Source organism: Perca flavescens, chromosome 7 (genome assembly GCF_004354835.1).
Source record: "Perca flavescens isolate YP-PL-M2 chromosome 7, PFLA_1.0, whole genome shotgun sequence".
Classification (NCBI taxonomy): domain Eukaryota; kingdom Metazoa; phylum Chordata; class Actinopteri; order Perciformes; family Percidae; genus Perca; species Perca flavescens.
Window position 1 is genome coordinate 25076780 of NC_041337.1, and position 16779 is coordinate 25093558.

Consider the following 16779-nt stretch of genomic DNA (forward strand, 5'->3'; position numbering starts at 1 on the left):
CCCAGACAGACACTCTGGTTGGGAGGGGGGAGTACAGGGATCAGATGAGCAGTGTGGAGAGAATGTGTGAGTGCGATTCATTAAGGAAGAGACAAATGTGCTCACCACAGTTTCCATCCAGGTCGAGTTTAAATAACGCTGACCTGAAAGAGAATTTTAAGAGAAAAGGACACAAAATGAAACTGCAAACTGGATCTTCCACAGATTAGTTTGAGCCCTGCTATACGAATAAACTATATTTTTTACATGACTCAATAAAGTAAATGTTTAACATTGTTTCGGTCCATTCTGCTCAGTCGCTGCGGTTTTCTATTTTCCTTTTCTTTTCGATTCAGCAGATCTTATGAACAAGAAAATTACCTCCCCTGCCACCAATATACTGTAGTAGTAATAATAATAATAATAATAATAATAATAAATAATGATAATTTACTGATATAATCTAATGTGATCATTTGTAGTATACAATATGTGTTAAAAAAAGTTTTTTTCTCATGTGCCACTATAATTTATGTCATTTTTTCCTGATAAGTTTTCTTACTTATCCAAATCAAAACTTGTGATTTTCGGATATCGAAATAAACTTTACTTATTATTTTGGAGCTAATGTTTTCATGCCGACTCAGGCGGAATCAGAAAACAAAGTAGCTATCTAACCTGCGGTTGGAGCAGAACCTCAGTCCGAGTCTGAAGGGTTCGTGGTACCAACCAACAAAAACCACTGACTGACTGCCGGGAGTCCACAGAGCCTGGAGGACAACACACACACACACACACACACACACACACACACACACACACACACACACACACACACACACACACACACACACACACACACACACACACACACACACACACACACACACACACACACACACTATTATTAAAGATGTCAAACAATCTGCATTGGCATTTATACTTCGGCACAAAAGCACACTTGGGACTCTGAATTCACACTGGACCTCCACACACTAACAGTCAATAATCCTGCAGTGTCAGGTGAAGTCGCTGAGTGCGCCGCTGTCCTCACCTGTCCAGGTGAGACGTCGGGCGGGACGCCCTGCAGCACAGTGACAGAGCCGCTCTGCAGATTCACAACACAAATCACCGGGACGCTCTTATTGGTCAAAGCCTCGCCCCAGTCTTCACAGTACACACTCCTGTCCTGTTTGGGCACAATAACACACACAAGCAACATAAGTGACACATGAACACTTTTCTGTGTAGTTAATGACATGAATGTCATGTTCAGTGTTATTTGGCTTAAGAATCTATTGTAGAAACTCTTTTATCTTTCTGTTGGATTTACAATCTGCTTGATAGTCTTACCTTCCTGCATGCAGATTCCCCATCTTGTGTTTCTATGGATGTGTTCTTGCTCTTCTCAGCTACATACAGCAGTTTGTTCTCACACTCTGACCATGACAAACAGCCAAACTGTGCTGCGCACACACACACAAAACACACACACACGCGCACGCGCACACACACACACACACACACACACACACACACACACACACACACACACACACACACACACACACACACACACACACACACACACACACACACACACACACACATGAACACGCAACAATGCAAGGGTGCAACCGCCCACTCACTTTACAACAGTGGAAAACACTACATCAGTTGATGTGACTGGGTCAGTGATGCTTAGCTAGTTCTTTCTTGTTTTTGCAAACAGGAAAAAACATGTGTAAAGCACAAAACATCTGTCTCACCGTCATCGTACACTCGGCCGTGTTTGTTGAGAGCAGTCAAGTTGAGGCATTTCCTGAGGCCGTGGCGGTCCCATATCTGAACAGCAACAAAGCATAAACAACAATAGTCTGTCAAGATGCTCAAACGTTGTTCTTACAGAGGATACTGCAATCTATTTTTCTCACCTCGAGGAGCTGGTGGCCACCTGTTTCCCTGACAACGGCCCTCAGAGCTCGAATGGGAGAGAGTCCGCTCAGTAACCTGAGGAGCAGAAGAGAAATAGAAACTCTCGATTAAAGCCAAACTCAACACCAGGCTGAAAAGCAATGCTTCGCTGTACTCTCGGACTAAAAGTTTAACAGTTTAACAGTCTGTTGCATCTCTGACCACACCCAGTATCACTGATGTAAACTGTAGCCACACCCACAGTGATGTCACACTTCTACTAGGGCTGGGCGATATGGAGAAAATCAAATATCACGATATTTTTGACCAAATACCTCGATATCGATACCGCAACGATATTGTAGTGTTGACTATTGGTGCTTTCACAAAATATTTACACAATGAGATTTTTGATGAATAATCACCAGTAATGTGGATATAACCACTAAGTGGGTAAAGGCAAATAATAGAACAGTTACAACAGTGTGGTAAATTCAGAAAATGACATCACGTTACTGTAATGCAGCCTTTAAAACCAGGAAAAGACACCACTTATGCCACATTACGATATTACAATATCCAAAATCTAAGACAATATCTAGTCACATATCACGATATCGATATAATATCGATATATTGCCCAGCTCTAACTTCTACATCACTGCAGCACAGTGAGAAGTTAAAGAAAAGCAAATGCATGGTTTTCAGCTGCTTTTAAGTTGCCCTTTAACCCCAAAATGGACAGTTGTTTGTTTTTTTGCCAATTATATAATTATTGACATCATTTTAAAAATTGTGATTTGTTATTAAATTACAGTTGGTCTGGAAGAATACATGGTGAAACTTTATTAATGATGTTATAAAATTCAATAAATGAAAACACGGTGTACCGAAGTATGTCCAGCCATTGTGTCGACAATGAAAAGCATAGGACCAAATGTTCATATCTTATGCTGCTCAGATCTTATATTCAGGCTGCAGCATTAATTTGCATTCAAAGTTGTAATAGAACTCAGTGAAATCTCAGAGGATTTTAGGGTGTGTGAATGTACTCACTCTCCAGACACAGGTACACAGGGTCCTGGTGGGAGGACAGTCCTGATGCACTGGTGGTCTTTGCTGTCTGTGATCAGAGTCCACTGCTGCGAGTAGCGAAGTCTGGAGCCTCGGACCAGGTCGCTCTGACTCCACTCTGGATTTGGACACGGTGAGAAGTTTTCCAAGTTGGGTTGAATAAAGAGACCCTCAATTACTTCAATTATCCACACCTGTATGATACAAACATGTAGACATGCAAGCCCAAGAGGCAAAATCTCCAACCTCATGTCTATGTATTTTATGGTCTTGGCCAGTAAATGCAAACTTCCTGGTTTAAAGGATCATAATTAGTTGATCACAGATACACAGAAATTATTTTTACAAATGTATCTTCCAGTAACATTTACTTATCAAATTGTACTATTATATTAATGTCACTCTCATCTATGATGATTGTTCAACTTTAAAATATCTTACCTTAGACATATGTTTATGGTAACTATTTAATATTGAGGATGCATGCAAAAACCTTTCATAGCAATTTTGCTTGAATCAGTGGTTATGAGGAGGACATGAGCATCCTTCCCTGAACACACAATTCAATGCAATGACAACTGACAACAGTCAGGTTGAATGGTATTTTTCCAGAGAAACAGATGGGTTCACTCAGTAAACCTTTTTAAACCCACCTTCAGGAGATTACTGGATATTACTGGAAAGAAAGAGCAGCTCACCAGCAGTCACGGTGTAGGTCCGGAGCTCTGGAAGCTGCTCTTCACTCACATGAGCAGAAACAGGCGCAGGGAGACCGCTGAGCTCTCCGTACACCCCGGTGACTTGTCTGGGGTCCATCTGTGTCCGCTGCTGCTGTGTCCACTGCCACACACACGCGCGCACGCACACACACACGCACACACACACACACACACACACACACACACACACACACACACACACACACACACACACACACACACACACCCGCGCGCGCTCACATTAAATCCCCAACCTGTCACACTCGCACGGTCAACACGAGAAGCTCAGAAAACTCATGCATCAAGCAATTAAACCGTTAGCAGCTAATACGGAGGGTTAAAGTAGTCACCAGGCTCGGTTTTAGTGCAGTTCCGTTCATTAATTTATTTATTGTATCGCCTCCCCCGGACCTGCTACAACATTTCACAGCATGTTTTACTCACTTACTTTTACCAGCGCCTCCATGTTGCATTCATGAATGGACGATACCACTTTGGTTGGTTCGGAGGGGTGTAGTAGAAAAAACGTGACCGCACGGGGGCAGCAGAGGGTCAAAAAGGTGGTCATTCTTGATGATTCTTGATTAGTAATACTATGTAATGTCATTATAGTGTACTTCAACATTTAGTTACCAGCAATTCAACAATTTGATGTACATTGCTCGTGCTCATTTTCACAAGTCTGTTTTCTCTTGTATGTTCAGGCTTAACTTTCTCTCCAGATGTAGGTAGGCAGCTCTAGCTGGTGTATTCAATTTTTGTATGGGATAAATTCACAACAATGAAGTACTCCAATTTTTAGCTTTCCTTGTCTGGCCGAGAACTGTGTAAACATGACCTTATTGTATCCTTTCACCTGGGTTTAAACATTTAATATTATCATGCATCATCATACTTAAATCTTTCAATTTTAGCGCTTTTGGTTACAAAATCTTTGTCCAAAATTTAAGAGAATTATTAAAAGGAAAAGTGGACATGCCATGTCTTTGCCTCAGGATAACATTGACCTTTTCTTCACATTACCATAGTGGTAGAAATCTCATTACTTTCCCCAAAATGTAGTCTTTCCAGGACTTAAACAACTACATCACCTTTCAGACCTCATTTTTTTACATAACAAAAGACACAAAGAACACGCTTAAATAGTCTTTATTTCATTTGATCCATCTTCTGTCCGTGTGCCCTAACACCAGAACCACTGATGAGACAGTGTAGCGAAGCTGTAATAATCATGCAGGGGGGGGTCAAACCTGGTTCAACAATAGAAACTGTGAAACTTGATGACACATTGTCACCAAGGTACTGAAATTCCCAGGCAACTGTGAAGTGTGCTTTTTAAATTTAATATAATATAATCAATAACACCGGACCATTACAAACACCACCAGCAAACTTCTGATCAGCAGCTCTGGTTAGCGGCCTGTATGTATTCACTGTTCATCAGAGGGGACATCCTTTAAATGCATCTCATGATTCAAGTACACAGCTTACCATAAATCCCTATGCACAGTCTATACATGTGTACATGCACATGGATAGATTGTATGATCCACCACCCCGAATTTAAAAATATACATGAAAAAAAATAAAAATAGAAATTCTTCTTGTTATTGGTATCCCATCATTGGGTCTGTAAACAGTTCTTAGCATTTTTAAGTTTCCTATATATAAAAAAAAAAAAAAAAAAAAAATCACACAGTACTGTTCTTTTAATAAATTAGAAGGTAAAATACAATTATCCACCAGAAATGATTAAAACATATTTTTCCTTTCCAAAAAAAATAGTAATACAAAGATGACAATATTACCTCTTTAAATTTGATTTTTAAAATTAGGCATCTTCGTGTTTTGAGTTTTATTTCATGTTGTTAAATAAAATTCAATTAAAAACACTCTCACAAAAACACCACACACATTTTCTTTTAGGTTGCATTGTTTGTAAAGTCAGTTTCTGGTTTGGCAGTTGGAAGTAGCCACTCTGGGTGGAAAAACAGACGACGGAATAACGAGGAATATTTAGTTCAGAGTGAAGAGTTTTTCCGGAATATTAATGTGGCTCTTTTTGGCTTTGTGTTACAGAAGTTGATCTAACATTAAACTTCACAGACTAACCAGGACTGATTATGTCCAGGAAAAGCAGCTTTATGGTGGAAACCGAAGTCAATAATTAGGATTAAAAAAAAAAAAGACTTGACTGATCTGTCAAGCCACCAGGCAGCAGTTCAAGATGTGTATCAAACGATACCCATCAGCACCAAAGAGGGTTTCAGTGACCGTAACATGGACGGCTTCCACAGATCTCAAATCTACCATAAAGCTTCAAAATGTTGGGAGTCTTACAATGACACTTAATACTATACTTACTCTGTACTTCTAAAAATTAATAAAAAAGATCATTTTGATATCTGAAGATTGCATTTCTTTTCCTCTCCTGTGTAATGAAGTTGTTTCAATCCCACGTAAAAAATGTTTAGCATTGTTTTACAGTTCATATCCACTATAAAGCCTCGGAACAGGCATTTGTAATACTGTGAGCAATTGTCGTTGCAATTCACTGTGAAAAGCAAATGCCTGCAAGGAGGAACAGTTAATTGCCTTTTAAGTGTGGGGGCCAAATTTTATAATTGTTGGGTGTCTTGAATCTGGAGGATTAGTTTTTTCAGGTGAAGTGCACAAAGGAAAAAAAGCCCTGTTTAGAGTTTGTTGAGTCTTTGTGCGTCTGACAGCTGAAACCTTGAAGGCATCATTTTGTATCCATCTCAATACAGCCCGAGGAGTTCCTTGTACTGTACACTCCATCCCCGTCAGTCTCTCACATTACATCAGCCCGTTTGTCCCGGACTTTGTTCCTCTGTTTAGTCCTGGCCTTAAAAGCAGCAGAGTTGAAAAGATGCTGTTGAAAAAAAAGATAAACAAATTAACGCAACAATCTCCACAAACTCTAATTAATCAACTTTAATTACAACGAATGCCTTTTTTATTTTGTAGCACCTTAAGCTAAACAAGGACGCAGCTTAAATGCAAGACAGGGAGAAAAATACAATCACATACACACTCCAAGATCAGAGTGTTCCAGTGTGCGGGTTATGATTCAAGCACAGAAGAGATGCGGTTACCTTCTCAAATCGAGAGATCTTGTTGCCTTTGACAGTAGCGTCCAGGATGAGTGGAGGGCCGAGGCCAAAGATGTCTCTCAGTAGTGGGTTGAACTGCACAAAAACACGCACACAAAAATTAACAACATGGGTTGTGGACATAAATGTCATAAAGTAGTGGTTTTGTCATTTTGTGTTTATGTTATGGCAAGACTTTCCAACATGAAGACAAAATTGTGGGAAAACCAATGAGGCAATCAAGATGGATGTGAAATATGTACATGACAGCTTTGGAAATCAAATGTAAATGTAAATGGACTGTTCTTATATAGCTGCTGAAATTGGCGCTGCAGGCAAATACCAGTGTTCTTACTCAACCTCATGTGTTTATTCAATGGCAGATGGAGCACAAAAATTGGTAATACTCTATTGAAGCAAAAAATATGTGGCACAACAAATCACATGACACTGCTGACCAAGTGACAAAATGAGCGGGCCGTGAACGAGGCTGTGCAAACAACTGCTTTTCACCTTCTCACGCAGACCGTGGCAATCAAAACCATTTGCAGCTCTACTGGATCACAAACTGAACAAAATGCAACACACCAAACTATTTGTTTGGACTACACTGGATTCAGTGAGTTTCCTGACCTGTAGATGGTGTCTGACTCCAGACTCCAGGATCTCTTTGAAGGCATCGTAGATTCTTCTCCTCATCCAGCTGTCGATGTAGACGCTCTCCACTCCAAACCGGATCTTCTCCTCGGTGAAGTCCTCGTTCTGCACGAGAAGAAAAAAGGGAAATAACAAAGTCAAAGCTAGGGCAGATATGCAAAACTCAAAAATGCAAAAGACCAATAGTTCAGAGACTGATTCACCAACAATAGAAGTACAATCATTAATTACAAATATCATCGTTGCAGCAAAAAACATACCTCTATGTAATGTAGCACCTCTCTGAAAATGGAGCGCTGTTTCCGCCGGTCGTTCTTGGCTCTGTGCTTATTGCCATCTGTGGCTAAACTCTTTAGACACTGAGACAGACCTTCATTGTCCTCCACCTCAAATTCCTACACACACACACAACATTATTGTAGCACAGAAATATGAAAATAAAACCAGTAAAAATAAAAATCAGTATACACAGCATTTGTTTATGTGCATGCTCCCGTAGGTGTGTGTGTGTGTGTGTGTGTGTACACACGTGTGTGTGTACCTCGTCTAGATCTCGTCCCAGCTCCACCAGCAGGGCGATGGTCTCTCCCACTGCTATCCTGTAGTTGACGTCACTGCTCTGCAGACATGCCTGCAGTTTGGGGAGGTGACTACAGGGAGCGCGACAGAGGGAAGACAATCACCGTCGGTTACACTATTAGTCACCGTGAATTACTTTTTACTTTGGCAACATGATCATCTAAATGTCACGCCCATGAAGCTTATCAGAACTAAGCGGAAGGATTACTATACTTTTTAAGTCTACACTGATGCATTCATTTTATTTATTTATTTTTTTAACAGAGTTTGTTTCACTCACAGGTCTAGCAGCACAGTCAGTCTAGATGTAGGACAGAGGGTGACCAGCAGCGACCAGGCCTGCAGGGCAGCACTGTGGAGGCCTGGACTGCCGGGTTTGGGTATGGGCAGCGTTCCGTCTCTGTTGGGGTAGGAAGACATGAACACGCTCTCCAGAAGCGCCAACGACTTGATCAAGTCCTGGGAGGGGGGGATTTGTGTGGGGGTTGAGGGAAAAAAGGAGAGAAAATGTAATGTGGAATGAGAAAGACATACTGTTAGATACAACTACTGTTAAGCTGTTGCCATGCCATGATTTAATATCCCAGATACTAACAGATAATAGAGCCTTGGACCAAGAGCCACATTTGATAAAATTGTATCTGGCTTTTGTTGTTTGATATATTTTGGTTTATACATTAGGTGCAGAGGTCAAACAGTCAAGTATCCTTTGTGGAGCCAATATTTTCCCACCCCCAACAAGAATGATAAGTTTCAGCCTTTTAGAGCAAGTTGTTCTTACCTCTCCTTCTTCCGCGGTAGAGACATAACAGCACAGCCCCAAAGCTCTGGCACACTGATGGAGACACACGCAATAAAAGTCAAGTAACCAGGCAGACAGAGGGAAGCTGTAATTCCCCTGATGCAAACTTGAGGTTTGCCAACATTAAAAAAACAGACCACCAGTGCAATAGAGTTGCTACCATGACCCTAATGCAATTTTATTTTTAAATAACCTGGTCAACCCTAAAACTGTTCTTCTGTCCTGGTTTGTTAATGTTCTCTGTGCAGAAAAACTCTACAGTGATAAATAACCTGGGTTTGACAACAGCTGGCAACAAAAAAGAAAACTGACTATATATTTTGTGCACATGGGGCGACCTCTAGCTCACCCACTAGAGTGTGCGCCCCCCATGTTGGCAGCGGCCCGGGTTCGATTCTGACCCGCGGCCATCACTCAGTCCTATTGGCCTGCATTTGATGCTCCAGAGCTCCTAAACCTGCGAGTCCAAAAAGCCTGCTGTTAATGGCACTGTCCAGTGTTACGTTTTAATGTCTTCTGTTGGTTTCCAAAGTTGACACAGTGGGCAGAAAATAGCAGTTGATATTGCCATTTAAAATATCTCAGCTACAATCTTGACAGGCTGGGAGAATCTCCTTAGAGGATAGTCCACCTTAAAACTGAATCTCTGAGCAGCTATGATTACTAGACTATTGTACAACATTTGAGGTGAGAGTGAGGTCAGCTGGGTGGAAGAAATGCCTTTCAGAAGTTGCATTCAATGAACTCTTGGCTGAACCAGATGGTTTTGGATGCGTTGTTGCTCTGGAACTTTTCTTGTCACGTTGCTGACTGAGTTTTAAGCCGCGGTCCATGAGAGTTGTTTTTGATCGAGCATTTAACACGTGCACAAGTCCGAGCTGACACGCGTCTCATGCTTAATTCGGTTGTTCTAGTCCTTTTTCAGGAGTTGCTGTAGGAGAAAGGTAATTCCATATCCAAGTTTTGCAGGTTTATAGGCAACTACTCACACTCTGGCGGGCTGCTATGCTGGCACTGTTGTCAATCAGAATGGCGGTGAAGATGGGGCGAAGCAACTTGAAGCCCTCCTCTGCCTCGTCTCCACCCCCCAGCTGGATACAGAGCAGGGTGAAGAGTGTGGCCGCTGCTGCCTGCTCCTCCGCGCTGCCTGGAGGGAAAATAAAAGTTTTTATTTGTTTTACTGCAGTTGTTATTGACGGTTTTCTGCTCCACTTTGGGAAACAGAGGAGGAAATGTTTTCTGTACTAGCAGTTGAGGTAAGACAAAACTGTAATGATCCCTGGGTGAATTTAAACAAAATATACACGTGTCCTAAACAAGTCTGCATTTAAAAAAGGGGCTGTACTCGATATTTAGCACATTAATATAGCAGCAAACTAATGTTTTATGTAAATATATAGTGGAGACATACTGGCGTCCTAAACAGAGAATGACTTCAGTGTGTGTTTGTAATTGGATCTTCTCCGTTCTTTGTTTTGATAGCCGGTCCTTCCGTTAGGTATTTCATATGCTGTTCATCCCCTCTGAACAGCATAGTGGAATACAAGTTTGTTTCGTCAACTCAAATCACACACACACCTACTTCGTCTTACCTTTTTTAAGGCTTCTTTCCAGGCAGTCGCTGATAGTGAGGCGTCTCTCTGTCAGGAAGTCGTAGAGCACTCTGGAGCAGAAGGCCTGTCGCAACGACTCAAGACCTGCTAGACGCGTCTTAGTGCTGAGAGAGACACACAAACGGAGACAAGGAGCAAGAAGGGGACCAGGGTTGGGTTTAATGGGAAGAATATTTGTTACATCGCTTCCTGCAATATCAATTACGTCCTGGTGTTGCACTGTTCACTTCCTGTATATTCCTGACATTTCCTATTTTCATTATTGATAGTGACTGGGCAAAAGCACAAAAAAACAAACACATAACCTCACCTCTTATCCATTAAGTTGTCTATACACTGCTTGAGTTTATCTTCCGTTTCCTCCTGGGCAGTCTGCTCATCCACCTGCTCCCCTCCTGTGTTTGGCCAGTCCCACACACACACACACACACACACACACACACACACACACACACACACACACACACACACACACACACACACACACACACACACACACACACACACACACTTTTGTTGTATGGAACTTTAAAGCTTTAGTTTAGGAGGAACTCATGCAAGCTTTACTGTCACACCACAAAAAACATCGGCTGCATTCATTTCCTTTGGCGTACGTAAGCAGTACCTTGGCTATTATCCACAATAAACAGGATTCTAAAAAGCATGTGTATGTATTATCTGCATTTATGCACAAACCTGTGCCCTCTTCCAGCAGAGAGGTACTTTCACTGGCACTGCTACAGTGGCTGAGAATATCAGACGTCAGCTCATCATCACTGGCCCCCGACTCTCCTTTCACCCCATTTTTAATACCTAGAAGAAGAAAAAAAAAAGGTTGATGGCGAAATAGTGAGACAAGGGAATAATGAAGGAGGGGGCGGGGGGTATAAAGACAGAGGTGGGGAAGGAGAGACAAAGAGTAGTGTTAAATGTACATGGAGGAGGAGAAATACTCACACTTGGAATCAAAGTTAACAAATAAGCTCTGACTTTTGAGTTATGTCAAGGCAGCAAATGTGGAGGAGTCACCCCTGAATCATGATATGTGTTAACAAACGCAAGTCTGAATGCTGTTTTCAGGCTGGGTGAAAGGCAATTTAGAAACAGCTGAGCTGGAGAACATTGAGCATCTCTATCGTGACAGACAGGCAGGCATGATGAGGACTGACAAGCTCACCATTAGTGGTTGTTATGACAACAGTACAAAAAAAAGCTTGTAAGAAAAGGAAATGATGCGCAACACTAGGTCAAAAATATATTTAAAAGTTTCCAAAGAAAAGAAAAAAAAACACGTTGTTGGGGCAATAACAGGCATTTCCTCCCTTTATCGTCCAAAATGTTGCTTTGTTGCCTCAGCAATGTGCCATATCCAGAAGTGCAATGTATCATCTACTGTATCTACTGTTTTAACTTCAATTCCATGTTAATTTGAGGCGTTTTGTTTGATGCACTTGCATAGTGCAATGTCTTGACAGAAAGCGTTTAACAACCAGTTATGATCTCAGAATATTGTAAAGTGTGGTGAAAGTGACAGCTGGTTAAATGTGCAAGTGAAATAAAAAACACTATTAAAATGAATCAGAATTTGACTTTCCCAGCAGTGACTGATAGCAGGTTAGGGGAAGCTGACTGTAGGCTTACTCTGCTCAGCTGTCCATCTTTGTCAGTAACTGTACACCAGCACAGTTCTTCTTATACAGAGACACACTAAACACACAGACCCACACACAGGAATGAATGGCAAAAGGCATTGGTACCAGGCGGTTATAAGTGTTTTACGGTTTCTGGCCTGTGTCTATGACAAGGAGTGTGTCAGTTTGAGTCTGAACACAACAGGGTGGAAGAGCCAGGCAGGCTAAGCTAAGCTAACCCTCAGGTTCCTGCTGGCTCAGGACTTTCTACTGTTGGTAGGATTACTGGAGACCGGAGTGGCCATTCATTTATTCATTCATTCAGTGTGTACGATCCAGAATGGTCAGACTTGTCTGTGTGTGTGCGTGTGTTTTCATGTTCAGGTCAACCAGGACAGGCAAGGTAACCCAGAGGACACTTTTAGTGTTGTAGCAAGGCAACATGTAAGTTGTAGTTGTGAGTTACTTTCTCAATGAAAAAACATTCATCGTAGACTACCTGCAAAAGCATAAAGTTCTGTTATTCCACTCTGCTTTATGTACAAGCTCAATACCTACCATAAATATTCAGTAAATATGACAACTAGAAACACATTCTCTGCTATCAGTCAGCTGTTTCCACCTGTGGTCAGGTAGTAAGAAAAATCCAGAAAAGAATACAAACGCAGCTAAATGAGTAAATCGGATGCAGGACTATATTTGAGATCAGAATGTGTAAACTGAGCAGACCACATTGTGAAATCAATGTCTGACTTGCTATTCTGCACTTTCTTTACAAAACAATTCGGGGAGGAAGTTATCTTTAGCCATAAGCTGCGGATTTTATTTGCTGTGGCTAACAAAATCACCACTATGTGCCAGACTATTATTTAAAGGCTCTTCTGTATTCTGATAAAATCCCTAATGTGGGGGAAATAGAGACAGTAGCAGTAAAATGTATTAAACTTGTTTGGGCACTGTAGCTTTGACAGTAAATGTTACTTTTGGCTGCCGCTTGGGAAATAATTTGCTGTTAAGCTGACTGGTTAACCGTTGGATAATTGCTCAAGCTAAAACTGTACGTGTGTATGTATTGTATTTTATATATATATATATATATATATATATTTCGTCAAATGAGACTAAATATGTTCGTCAACGACCTTTTTTTCCATGACTAGGACGAGAATAGAGATAGATAGGGGAGTCTGTTCATTCTCCCGGTTCAGTGACGCTACTCGGGTTAATTAACCGGCTCTTCAGTCAGTTCATCAACACTAGTGTTGAAGTGCTGCGAGTCAGTCAACCTCCTCTAATTTAGCTACAGCCAGTCAAAAGATAGCATGGCAACTGCAGATGCAGGAGACCCATCGACCGAACTTCAACCCCCTCCTCTTTCACTCTCGCTCGTCTCCACTTTGCTACTTTATGCTTACATAGCAAATCACTCAAACAGCACCAGCAGTCAGTCTCTGAGGAAGAGGATCTGTGGACGGACAAATCACAAGTCCAAGACAAACTTGGCTATGGTCTTGTGGTACGAGCTGAACGACTAAATAAACATGTGCTCTCACTACAAGCTATTTCCTCTCTACAACTGTACAAAGTGTCATTGAATCCTGTCAAATTTGCTGTATGTAGAGTAGTATTAAAAAAATATTGGATGATATATGCACAGTATTAAAGACCTATATTTAGTTATTTACACGGTGTTCTCCCATTATCTAATGTTAGGGTATTTGATGCTATCCTGTATTCCATGCAGACGGGCCGTCTCCTCCTCCTGCGCTCCGTAGCGGACAATGTGACAGCGAGACAGCAAACATTAATAACAAATTTTCATTTAAGATTTGAGTTGGATTTTACCAGATGTTTATGGAACAAGCATCACTCAGAACAAGTGCAAATAAGCACTGCTGGATTTAATCTTCACGATAACACGCATGATATGGAGTGAAGAAATGTACGTGAGACATCAATACTTGAAAATATTACGAGTAATCGTTATTCCCACATTTACTTTCTGCAGTCTGACTTCAGTTCACCACCTCACCATCTGCATCGCCAATTCCCACTGTCTCCAAAAATGTGCGTACGCATGGGTCACAGTTTGCGTGGAGGACTGCACATTCACCCGTCATGTTTTTTTTTTTTTTATAAATCACAAACTTGACGTGGGAAGTGGCGTACGCACATTTTCAGCCCCACGTTTATAAATGAAACCCCTGTGCTGTTCGACTTTCAAACAGTCATCAAACTCAGCATTACGGTGGGGCATTAACTCATGGTGTTCAAGCGTGACATGCATGAAGACCGAAGAAACTCAAAGTGATTTTAATGCCATTGTGCTGCAAATCCAAGAGGCTGTGGTGAAGTCAAACAGTATGTCAATACAATTACCAGCCTGGACAGGTAATCTATGAGGGAGGACAAGTTAAAAAAAATGTCAGTGCAGCTGGAAAAAACTGAGTTTAGCATTCAAGAGACTGGTGGGTTTACTGCATGCACTGCAGTGTAGTGTGGAGGGGGGGGGTGTCAAGCGTACGAGGAGTTACCTTTCAGTGAGGCTTTAGCCGACAGCTGCAGCTGAAGAACCTCCTGACGTAGAGAGCCTGGATATGACGTGTGGATGGAGGGATGAATGGGTGGATAAAATATAGGGTGTTTAGATTGAAGGAAGAATTGTGAATGGATCCATGAACGAATGGGAAAGATGGGTAAAAATGCAGGAATGACCATGAGGGAGAAGAAAGGATCACAAGTGAGCTCCATTTTCCCATTTGTGAAACATTACTATATACACTGATGCACAATTACCAGTACTGCACAACTCAGTAGACTTAAAGTTTGTTAGCATAAATACAATGGAAACACTCGGCTCAATACTTTTTTGTTCACCAGCCCTCGTGTGTGTGTGTGTGTGTGTGTCTCTCTCTCACGTGTGCGCTTCCCAGGCGACTCCCATACAACGTGAGGGGGCTGTAACGCCTACAGCCACATGCATCACGGTCCGCACCACTATTTGTACAATGATTAAAACGTGTAGCACGAGCATCAACTTTACCTGCACTTAAACAAACGCAAATCATGAGTGAATGCACTCAAAGACCCTGTTGCACTTGCTGATCCTCTTCAATACAGTTTCATCTACCTGTTATAAAAGGCATAGCATTGCTGCTAAAAATAACATGGGGTTAACCTTAACCCTACAAGTGTGTAGCTGGGTCCTGAACGCTAGCAGAAATCATTAGTTTACCATAAAATAAAATAACACTTTCTAGGGCACTTCTATGATTCTACACATATATAAACTCATTAAAAACGAGTGGCTTAAACATAAATGTTACAAACACATGCAGACGGCAATGTTGAGCCGCGGCACTAATTATAAGCCACATGGCTGCACATGGCAGACGGGAAACCCATAGTAACGTTAGCTAAAGTTAGAGGAGCAACAAGCTGTTTCACTGTTGGACCATTCATACCATATATACTGTAGCAAAGATACCCAAACTGCTACCGCTATTAGCCTGGCTCAACGCGAAAGGTGTGACGACCAAGCTTTAAAGCGTGCAACGTTATTAACATTTTCATCCAAAATAGAAATTATTATTATTATCTTAACTGCCATATTCAGTCATTGCATTCCTGCTAGTTTCATGCCAGAAGCTGGATGGTGAGTTAGCATAGTCGCTACTACTATTACTTACCCGTCTTGCTGGAGCCACGTTTCCCCTTTTTACTCCGTGGCATTTTGAGTAGCGCTTTGATCCACAGTTCACAACAAAGCTAGCTGAGGTTAGCTAGCTAAAGTTAGCCTACTTTCAGCCCAACTGTCGGGTAACGTGTTAAATCCGCTCCTCGCAGATTTGACAGTTGGTGTCTAGGCAGCAGCAGCAGAGGGCTGAATGGTCTCTGTGGTTTATCTTGACAGCTGGGTAAAAAGCAGCTTCCAAAATTACACCTTCGCTCACACTTTTGTTGACACTTTGGCTAACGTTGGTTAGCGTCCTTTACGAGCAGCGACCACCTGGTGGGTCAGCAACTCCCCGCTTTCTTTAATCTTGGAATAAAGAGTTGTCCGGTGGCGAAAAAGTCACTGTATTCAACGGTTTTCACAATGTATTATCTATGATTGTCCCCCGGTAATCTAAATCTAATACCAGGTTGAGATATTAAGCATTTTCTAAATTGTTTGGGACGGAGTTCTGAGCACGATGTTGTCACCAAGTCCACCATCTTCCTCTCTACTCCTGAACAAACAACCGGCAGCTGGGGTTGCCAGGTTAGCTCGTTAGCTCTGTTAGCATCCCCCGTTTCCGTTTTCTAACCAACCCTGGACGCGATATTACGAATCCCACTATGGCCACGCCAAGACCCGCCCTTCAATAGCGTTCACACACTACTATTGGCCAGGCGTCCATGCTTACATGTACAGGTCCTATCCCCTGACCAATCCCCTAACCCTAACCTTAACCACTCGAGGTGAAATGCCTAACCCCAACCAATGGAGCTGCTTCGTAGGGCGGGTCTTGGCGTGGCCATAGTGGGATTCGTAATTTTGCACCCTGGACGATGGTGGCTCTTCTTCTTCTTTGTATTTTACGGCGGTTGGCATCCAGCTCATTGGTGCGCTACCGCCACCTTCTACACCGAAGTGTAGATCAGACAATAGACTTACAATTTAATTCCCGAAAAGAAAAGATAAAACAGAAAAAA

General features: G+C 41.8%; 2 protein-coding genes across 4 annotated transcripts in view; both read right to left on the bottom strand.

Moving 5' to 3' along the window:
• zgc:136971 (S9 family peptidase) overlaps positions 1 to 4193 on the bottom strand; it is a 10630-nt gene extending 6437 nt beyond the window's left edge. The window contains exons 1-10 of one of the 2 annotated variants that reach the window (XM_028583031.1): positions 4135 to 4193; positions 3666 to 3807; positions 2950 to 3085; positions 1914 to 1989; positions 1749 to 1824; positions 1333 to 1445; positions 1034 to 1168; positions 658 to 749; positions 106 to 143; positions 1 to 14 (exon numbers count right to left, since the gene is read on the bottom strand). The exon at positions 1 to 14 is cut by the window's left edge and continues 108 nt beyond it. In XM_028583031.1, the coding sequence (XP_028438832.1) occupies positions 1 to 14; positions 106 to 143; positions 658 to 749; positions 1034 to 1168; positions 1333 to 1445; positions 1749 to 1824; positions 1914 to 1989; positions 2950 to 3085; positions 3666 to 3807; positions 4135 to 4152 (840 nt within the window). In that variant the 5' untranslated portion in view covers positions 4153 to 4193. The other variant, XM_028583029.1, reaches the window with a different exon arrangement.
• A 626-nt stretch (positions 4194 to 4819) lies between these two features.
• On the bottom strand, positions 4820 to 16386 carry ifrd2 (interferon-related developmental regulator 2). 2 transcript variants are annotated; one of them, XM_028583363.1, is made up of 13 exons: positions 15771 to 16386; positions 14616 to 14672; positions 11147 to 11263; positions 10761 to 10845; positions 10430 to 10554; positions 9827 to 9984; positions 8817 to 8870; positions 8316 to 8494; positions 7998 to 8106; positions 7717 to 7851; positions 7433 to 7561; positions 6803 to 6895; positions 4820 to 6579 (listed from the first exon to the last, which is right to left on the bottom strand). In XM_028583363.1, the coding sequence occupies exons 1-13, from the start codon at positions 15811 to 15813 to the stop codon at positions 6499 to 6501; spliced, it is 1365 nt and encodes a 454-aa protein (XP_028439164.1). In that variant the 5' UTR covers positions 15814 to 16386; the 3' UTR covers positions 4820 to 6498. The 2 variants fall into 2 exon arrangements, with proteins under 2 accessions (XP_028439164.1, XP_028439165.1); XM_028583364.1 differs by lacking the exon at positions 14616 to 14672.
• Between the last annotated feature and the right edge of the window lie 393 nt (positions 16387 to 16779).

Excerpts from the sequence above, each read along its gene's own strand:
- ifrd2 (XM_028583363.1), bottom strand. The coding sequence starts at position 15,813 with ATGCCACGGAGTAAAAAGGGGAAACGTGGCTCCAGCAAGACGG. Across the intron at positions 6,896-7,432 it reads GAGTCAGACACCATCTACAG|TTCAACCCACTACTGAGAGA; the intron begins GTCAGGAAACTC and ends GTTTTTGTGCAG. Across the intron at positions 6,580-6,802 it reads AGATCTCTCGATTTGAGAAG|CATCTTTTCAACTCTGCTGC; the intron begins GTAACCGCATCT and ends TTTTTTCAACAG.